The sequence below is a fragment of the Photinus pyralis genome, unplaced genomic scaffold, assembly GCF_008802855.1.
Source record: "Photinus pyralis isolate 1611_PpyrPB1 unplaced genomic scaffold, Ppyr1.3 Ppyr1.4_LG1, whole genome shotgun sequence".
In the NCBI taxonomy this organism is placed as follows: Eukaryota; Metazoa; Arthropoda; class Insecta; order Coleoptera; family Lampyridae; genus Photinus; species Photinus pyralis.
The window spans coordinates 7,779,676-7,789,610 of NW_022170249.1; the positions used below are offsets into that span (position 1 = coordinate 7,779,676).

Genomic DNA, 9,935 nt, shown 5'->3' on the forward strand with positions numbered 1-9,935 from the left:
ACCTTTCATTAGAGTACCATGAAGGATAAAACTAGTTCCACTTCTCCCCCTCCCCCTCCACCCCGTACTTTGATAAGAGGACAGAAAGAAGGGCAGTAGTTGGTAGAAAACGGTTCCTTTCGTTGAGACCTTTAATTAGAATACAGTGAGAGATAAAATTAATTTTTAACCCCCCCGGCCCCGTCGCTCACTGAGTCGCACGGGAAAGTTATAGCACAGATATATTTTACGTATATCTGTGGTTATAGTTTGTACAAACCAATTTATTTCGATGAGACCTTTTATTAGAATACCATGAAGGGTACAACGTGTGCCCCCCCCCCATTTTCTAAAGTTTAACTTGGCACCACAAACTGGGACCAATTGGTTGTCGTATGTAAAAATTATGCACGTTTTACTTTCAAAAACAGCATCTCAGGAAATAATTCGTGGGGGGGGGGGGGGGACATTTAGACTGCGAAATTTGATGGCTCTCTGGCAAACCTTCAAGGTATAGAGTATCTACTGCAAGAAATTCCAGGACTCTAGGACCAGGCCCCTAGAAACGTAGTTCATAACGGCAGAAGTGGGTCCGGTCTTGAAAAATGCGCTAAAAATTTACAAATTGCTGCTAATAATTAAAATAAAGAACTAATTGCTGACGCTAATTTGACATTGAACATTCAAGTTACTGTTTCCATGGCAGACGTTGATTAACGTTTAAAACAAATTCATGCAGAGGTTACCTATTATAGCCATCTATTACTACTCGTACATGCGTTTGATCCGATTTTTTTAAGTATACATAGCCAAATTCCCTATATATAGGCGGACAGTCGATCAATTCCAGAAGAAATCTGTAAGTAATATTACTCATTTCGGATTTCTGGTTTGTTTAAAGCTACATATCAGTAATCATGGCTATACTAAAAATGATCTTCAATATCAAAGTGAAGTGAAGTATTTCAGTTCACCTGATCACTGGACACTACATACAGAACGGAGTATGTAAAGTTGCCTATTGTCAATCCCCAAATTTGGTTATTAATAATATTAATGTGTGTTCGATGGTAGAAACATAAAACTTAGTCTAATTATAATGCACATTTTCTATCTGTAGCCGCGCGGCGGAAGCTATATTTTCGCTTTCTCGTGGTAAACTTTTAAGTCGTTTTTCCAAGATAACTTATCTATAAATGAAGTCCAAGCAATTTCCAAAATTGCTATAAGTTCGTAAAGTTAATAGGTATCTAGGCAATAACGTCCGGAAAATTTGTTTCCTTTTTTCTTTTACAAAATATTGCAGGCCCCTAACAACCCTCGACGTTACCCCTAAAAAAAATATTTGAAGATATCGTGGAAATCAAGCATTTTCGGGCAACGAAACAGGTGTACTGTCCAGCCTTAAAGTAAAAAGATAGAGGGCATAAAAAGAATCCATCACCATCATAGTCATGTTAGGTTCGTCAAGATCTATAGTTGCCCGTGGGTGTATTGTTGAGAAATAAATGTAAAACTTTTGATTTGGAAATTGTTCTTGTAAATTTATGTAAAAGCATTGGTAAAAGTATAGAATGTGACGTGATATAGATAAAACCTTTAGAATAAACGGTTTTATTCAACAAAATTATTGGCAATGACAATATAGGAAATGACATTAAAATAACATTACAAACTAGATTAGAATGAGGCAATAAATAATGTGTTTCTATATTACCACATTCATCCACACATCATTTTAAAATATAATCATTGTAACGGATTGGGAGCCTACGTTCCCTAACTGATCTTCGTGAAATCGCTTCGTCAATAAAATTCGATGGTGATTCAATTTGCTCTGCAGCCGATTGGTCTGAATCAGTAGTTACTGGCTGTTCTATTCTTTCACTTTCTGAATCCAAAAACGATCTTGGTTCGCCAACTTGCTCTACAGGTGATTGGTCTGAATCAGAAGTTTCTCGCTGTTCTATGTTGATCATATCCGGAATTCTTTCACCTTCTTGATTCAATGGTGCTAAGTGACGATTTGAAACAGTCGATTCACGACCATCTGCAAGGCGAACATAAGAGTAATCGGGGTTTACATGAAGCAGTGTGACTTCCTCCACAAGTGGTTGGTATTTATTGGAGCGATTGAATTTCTGCATTAGAACTTGTTCCGAATTCGTCAACCATGTTGGTAGCGAGACCCCATTAGAAGATCTTCTTGTATGTTTAAACATCCTCTCATGCGGCGAACAATTTGTAGCTGTGCACAGAAGGGATCGTATCGAATGTAAAGCTTGTGATAATACTTTTTCCCAATTATCTACTGATAAGTTCTTTGATCGTAATGCCAACAGGATTGTCTTCCAAAGGGTTCCGTTTAATCGTTCAACTTGACCGTTTCCCCGAGGATTGTACGGGGTAGTCCTACTTGTAGCTATTCCTCGTGAATTTAGAAAATCTTTTACCTCCGAAGAAACGAATGAAGTCCCTCTATCTGAATGAAGATAAGACGGCATACCAAATAGCATAAATATGTCATTAAGACATTTGATTACTGTCTTAGAGCTCATGTCAGCGCATGGGAAGGCAAATGGGAAACGTGAATATTCATCGATAATAGTGAGTATATACTTATTCTTCGTATTAGAAGGAACTGGTCCTTTAAAATCAATACTTAATCTTTCAAATGGCGAGGTAGCTTTTACCAAACCAGGACCAGGCGTAGCAGACCTAAAATATTTAGGTTTTATTTCTGAACAGACGCGACATGAATTAGTCGTTTTCCTGATTTCTTCTACAGAAAAAGGCAAATTTTTCGATCTCACCCAATGTGTCATTCTCGAAACACCAGGATGGCATAATGCGTCATGTAAAGAAATGAGTTTATCAGAGCGAGTCTGCATATTAGCACAAACACGCGACAATGCATCTGCAACATCATTCTGCTTTCCTGGTCGGTACACAATATCATACTTGAATGGCGCTAATTCCAGACGCCAGCGCTGTATTTTCTCGTTTTTAATTTTACTTGATAGTTTATTATTAAACATGAAGGATACAGATCGTTGATCAGTAATAAGACGAAATGGTTTGCCAATGAGGAAATGACGCCATTTCTTTAACGATTCGACAATTGCATATGCCTCTTTTTCTATAGCAGCGTGGTTGTGTTCACTTTTATTTAGTGTTCTTGAGAAAAATGCAACCGGTCGGTTAGCCTGGGATAAGGTTGCCGCTATGGAATGATCCGAAGCATCTGTTTCGACAGTGAACTGCACGTTATGATCTATAGCGTTAATAGCTGATTTTGCAATATCAGATTTGAGCTCTTCAAAGCGTTGTACAAGTTCGTTCCCTAATGGAAAATTCTTTGTGTTTGATAAGGCGTGAACTTTTTCCGAAAATCTTGGTATCCATTTGCTATAGTGGGCAAACAAACCCATAACTCTTCGTAATGAAGGTAAATCATGGGGCGGCGGCATACTAATAAGTGGTCGAAGGCGGTCGGGATCCGGTCTGATTACATGATCCTTTATATGATAACCCAGGATATTAATTGCATTTTGAGAGAACTTACTTTTTTCTTTGTTAATAGTCAGCCCATATTTGGAAGCGGCTGCCATAAATTTCTCGAGATTCTTGTCATGCTCCTGTAAAGTTTTGCCGCAAATGGTTATATCATCCAAATAGACGTATGTTCCCTCCAATTCTTCCTCTCTAATGATCCAATCAAGAACTCCTTGAAAACTTGACACTCCATTAGTTACACCAAACGGAATTCGGCGAAATTGATAGAGGTTTCCGTGCGCTTCGAAAACAGTATATAGTCGTTCTTCGGATAAGATTGGGATCTGATGGTAAGCACTTTGCAGATCGATTGCACTAAATATAGAATAATTCGATATATTAGATACTAATTCTTCCATATTTGGAAGAGGATATGCGTCCAGCAGCGTATACCTATTTATTGTCTGTGAATAATCGATTACAAGACGCTTTTTATGAGTTGCATTCTTCGTAATTAAAACTTGAGCTCTCCAGGGAGAGGTGCTTTCTTCGATGATCCCTTCCATCAACAGTTTTCGTATTTCTTCTTTTATAAATTTCTTGTCATCTTCGCTATACCTTCGAGACTTTATAGCAATAGGTTTGCAATCAGAAGAAATATTTGAAAATAAGGGTACCGCAGGTACAGAAGCTGCCGCAACTCCACACACTTTGATAGGTTCTTTCGTTCCACCAAAATTTAATTCAAGAGAAGAATGCTTTTTAAGAATATCGTGACCTATAATTAAATCAGCGCACAAATCCTTCACTATCAGTAAATGTAAATTTTGATAATCGTACTGGCCGACTTTAGCAGATACCCAGGTTTCTCCTGCAACTTGTGATGTTAGAGAGGTTGAAGCCATTGAAATACATTGGTTACTAGGTTTCTTTTTAAGTCGTAACAAATTAAAATACGATTCATCTATGAAACTCAAACTACTACCTGTATCAATCAGTGCTTCAGCTCGGACTCCTTGAATATATGCTATTACAGTTGCTTTCTTTAAAGAGCTGGGAGAAGCTGCTACAATACCTATACATGCTGAAGTATTTTCTCCTCGTTCCAAAACTGCAGCATTATTTGGCTTATTACTGCGGCACACTATCGCGAAATGTCCCTTCTTATCACAAAGTTGACAGGATTGGTTGACAGCAGGACACTCCTTTCGGGGATGAATGCGTCCACTTCCGCAAAAGAAACATTTTCGTTTATTTTTGTAAGAGCTCTTGTAAGAGGGCGAAGCTGCGACGGTATGTTCCTCGCACTGATCTTCAGGCTGTGATACTCCTCCTCCAAGTTGTTGAACAGCGTTTAAGCCAATAACGTTGTATTGTTGGGAATTAATCTCTGCCATCTCTAAGGATAATGCTTGATTGTACGCTTCATCGAGGGTTAACGTCAGATTCTCGAGTAATCGCTGTCTTATCTTATTTGACTGGATTCCCGAAATAAATGCGTCACGTATATTGTCAGATCGATTAGTTTCGGCGTCCACGCTTTGAAACTGGCATTCTCTAGATAATAGTTTTAAGGCCTGTATGTATGCATCGATATTTTCCTCATTAAGTTGCTTTCTAGTAGCTAGCATGTGCCTGGCGTAGATAATATTCTTAGGTTTGATAAAAATCGTATTTAGTACGCTGATAGCAGCGTCATAAGTTGAACACTCACTGATATATGAGTATACCCTTGAAGACACATGATTGATTAGCAAATTCAACTTACTGGGTGCAAAAAGAAGCAAATCTTCTTCTTCGGTCGGTGTATATGCCAAGAGGAAGTTCTCAAAGGTTCGGAGCCAGTGCTCCCATTCCTTGGAGGCGGAACTAACTGATGGATCAATATCCAATCGAATGGGTTTCAGAAACTTTTCCATTATTTTATTTTGTTGAATAAATTGATATAGATAAAACCTTTAGAATAAACGGTTTTATTCAACAAAATTATTGGCAATGACAATATAGGAAATGACATTAAAATAACATTACAAACTAGATTAGAATGAGGCAATAAATAATGTGTTTCTATATTACCACAGTGACAGCATTATTTTTGTTTTTTGTCCTCTATCTCATTTCTTATAAATTCAAAAAAATAAGCAAGTAGTAGTCTGTAGTTTCTACATCTAGCGTGCTATGGAAATTATACCAGATTCATATTCTCTGAAAAAAGTGCTAACGAGAACCGCCCATTTCCGACTGTTGCTATGGAAAATGAGAACAAAATGTAACGTTTTCAGTTTTTCGGCGATATTTCAGTTATTCTCAAAGATTTTCGAAAATATTAAGCGCGTTTTTTTAGTCACAAAAAGGGACAACTTTGCCCCTATTTAGCCTACACTGTATCTCGCTCACCTTGCGGAGTTCCCAATGGTGAGCCACGAATTTCCACCCTGTACAGGGGTAGGTAGATGCGCGTCTAAAAGTTCCACTCTACAAACGAGTGGGTCAAGGCATTAAAAGACGGCATACTATTCATGAGAACCAATAGAGGTCGCCAAGGACAAATTGCATTGTAAAATTATATCAAACTTTGAGAATGACTCCTGGGCTTATACAATCATTTTTTAGCTTGGTTTTTGAAAATATAAATTCTACATACATTACTCTAGAGCGACTATATAAGGGTTTTATTAGAAAGACAGTAATTGCTACAATATTGATAAAATAAGAGGGCACATTTTATATTTTATTTTAAGCAATTGTTGAATTTTAAAGTACAGTCGCTGTAAAACTGTTCCTCCTCTTTCAATATTGAAAGTTTTGTCATTTAAAACCCAATATTGCGGCCAGGAGTCATTCTCAAAGATTTCATTTTTAAAAAGTTACATCATCACAATGGCGGCAAGCAGCAGTAGTGCAGCTATTTATTTCTAGATGTCGCTAAGGTACAACTTAACTTGGCGCGCGTCTGTAAAAAATATTATAAAGGAACTGCTGCATCCGATTATGATGTCATTGAGTACAATGAATGGTTGTTTGTCTAAAGACGAGTACATAAACGTGACCTATGCCAACATTCCTTTCTCGTTTACTAAGATAAAATGACATGTGTGATTTGAATGTGTGTGGGCGACCCTCCGCCCCTCCGGAAAAGAAGACAAGTAGTTAAAACCGTTTGGAAATTTTACATTTACAAGATTGTGTAACGCTGCTCTTATCCTATGTCTATCCTACGTACATTTCCTAAAAATCACAGGGGTGCAAAAATGCATTTATTATCTTCGTTGGCGCAGAGACCAGATCTACTGTCCAAATTCTCCGGGTATGCTCAGGGGTAGACATCACAGGGGCGGGGGTGAATTTTCAGTAAAAAAATATTAATTGCCCCGAGTAACGATTTTTTCGGCACGGTTAATTTTTTACTTCACTGCACCCTCGTAGCGCCGCCCCTGGGCATCCTCTGTCAATTTCGAGGGCAGAGATAACCCCCAAGTAGGATTTCTCCAGCTTTTCATATAAGGGGCGATCAAAAAAGGATTGACAATCGAGTCGCCGATTTTCTGGGTAACCAAAAATTCCAAAGGTTGCTCGACAACAACTCTTTTCTGATCGCATAGTATGAAGTATTAGTGAAAATAATGATTACAAATTGTAGGTATGACAAAATAAACAAAAACAAACAGTTTTTTGTAAATAAAGCAAATTCCCCTATGTATCCTTTTAAATTCATCACGTCAAAGAATTATAAGAATATTAACAAATGATAATCGGTTTTTGCGTGTACCTTTAAATGCAATTTAATCTATGTCAACCAGCTGTTTTTTATCTCTTTTAAATAAGCAAAGGAATGTGCACAAGGTCATGGCAGCCAACATGTAAAAGTAATTTAATTTAGAGTATACACAAACCAATTGTGTAAGTAGATATAATACCATCTACTCGACACGATGTGGCAGCACAATTTATTTACTACAAAGATAATACGTCACTATCTTTCGATTTTAAAACATGCTGCGAGCTCTGATATTTAATAGCTGAATCATGGTTGCCTCATTTCATAACTGGTTCAATTTTTTAATTCGTATGTCGTCCTTAAGCTGGATTCACATGAACACGAAATCCGACGATACGGTCATCCAAAATGCTTATGATTGGTCAATAATTTGAAATGTGCTTGACATTTCAAACTATTGACCAATCATAAGCATTTCGGATGATCGTATCTAGGGTTGCCATTCGTCCGGATTTGTCCTAGTTTAGGGGGCGTCCGGGCGGGTTTTCAATGGTAGTCCGGGTTTTGAGGTACTGAGTGGGTGAATTAAAAATCTTTGTGTCAAAATTTAAGCCAACAAGATAAATTTTCAAGCGCAAAACAGCTTTGATTTCAATTTTTTAAAACACTGAATGCTCATTTATAGGTACTCGGAGTTATTGAAAATTGCGTACTACTTTTTTGCATTCCTGCTCATAATGACAACGCTGAAAGAATATTTTCACTAGTGGCACAACAGTGGACAAAATAAAGAAATTTATTGAATATTGAAACAGTCTCGTCAGTGATAAAAATAAAAGTTTTAAAAATTTCTTTTAAGTAAGGAAGATTCTAAAGGCTATTGGAAAGACGGGTAAATAGCGAAGACCTGAAAAGTAAATAGTTCCTTAAACATTTTTTATTTCATTTAAAAATTATTGTTATTAGCTTCTTATAACTTGTTTTTTTTGTTAAAAAAGTATATTATTGCTTCATTTAAGGAATTTAAAAATGTAGATAAGCCGTTGCTGATTCCTAACAGTTAAAGAACATTTTGTTTCGTGATAGAGTACGCCTTGTTTTATATAGAAAAATTAATTGTTCTCCTATCCATTTCAAGACTGTTACCTATAAATTAATTGTTAAAATGAATAAATCACGTTACAGTAGCTACTGTGTCAAATGCAGTTGCTGAAGTACCTCATATGACTTGTACTTAGGTACTAGACCCTGCCTAATTTGAATTTCGCTCAAATGCTGTACTTTCAGATGATTAGGGGCGTATCATTGTTTTGTACAGCCAGTGGGACAGTTAGGGACGCTTGCATGCCACCAGTGACCAGATGTTGGTTGGTTCTATTCAGGTTAGTCCTAGGTACAATAAATAAAAATAGTGTGTCTACTGAATGTAGGTGTTGAATAGGATCATGTTTGTGCTTGGTGCTATCGAAAATGCAGTTTTCTTTTTCCTTGTAAAGGGTACTATAACTGCTTTTGCTGGATTGGTCTTTAGATCTGCTAAGCACCATCACTGTTACTTTTAGGACTGCTTCTATGATATCTTCAACTGTCCTTTGGTATCTCCCCAACACTTTAATATTTGGATTCAAAAGACAGGAAACGAAACATAAATTTAATGGAACTAACGATTACAGTTGTTAGAAATACGGCGTACAACTAGAAAAACATTAAAAATAAAACGAGTCAGTCCACATACAAAAATCATCTCACAACTAATCTCCATGCGCGCTCAATTCACTCAAAACAACAGTTTTGCGATTTATCCAAAGGGAGGCCACCAAAGGACAATCCCACATTCTGGCGTGACAGTGACTAGACTTCTAAGTTCTAAACACAAATATAGGCTTTGCTAAAACACCCGCTCACCGAAAATGCTACACATGGTACAGCCTCATCTGGAAAGATCCATGTTGATTTAATCCTTGCTAAAGATGATTAAGATTAGGTGATTCTCCTACCAGCATCCTACAGCTTGCCTCAAATATAAGGTGGACTTACAGCATTAAATAAGAATCGTGTTTGGGTTCTGTCTACTTCCACAAGAGAGTCTTCTTACAAAAATCACGATCACGCACATTTATTTCAAATAGGGCAACATTAAATAGATTCGAAAAAAATTATAGATATGTGTAAAGGGCCGATAAAAATAAAAAGACAACAGCATACATCTATCTTCAACCACTTATAAATAATAATAAGCATTTAAATATGTGTATGTTTTCTGTAATCACTGTTTAATAGAGTTCTCCTACATCTGCAGTCCGAACTTACTTTTCATCCATTCATTTTGGCTTGCTCGAAATTTTTTTAATTTTTTTGTAGAAAGGTGAGTCACAATTTATCTTTTATACATTTTAAATAAATGCGCGCGATCCTCATTCTCATAACTCAACTCCATTAGTGGTGATGTTTCATCTAACCATTTATTTATCAGGCATTTGATAAAGGTATTAACATACTTCCATAAGATGGTTTAAATTATCAGACAGACCTAGGCAAAATACTTTTTAAAAGTATTAAAATGCTAAATACTTTCCAAAAATCAAAAGTATTTAAATGTTAAATACTTGTTAAGCAACATAAGCAAATACCTCCAAAGGATTTAAATATTACGAAAGTATTTAAATACTTTTAAATATTGAAATACTAAAAGTAGGTACAAAATAGTTCATGTCAAATACACTGTGATATTTCTTTTTAGATA

General features: G+C 36.5%; 1 protein-coding gene across 1 annotated transcript; it reads right to left on the reverse strand.

Annotated features, from left to right (window-relative positions):
* Positions 1–3,987: 3,987 nt before the first annotated feature.
* On the reverse strand, positions 3,988–5,490 carry LOC116159891 (the record flags this gene model as incomplete). Its single annotated transcript, XM_031472982.1, is given in 1 exon segment — positions 3,988–5,490. A coding segment is annotated over 1 exon segment (1,406 nt), but the record flags the coding sequence as incomplete, so codon positions are not given.
* Positions 5,491–9,935: the final 4,445 nt, after the last annotated feature.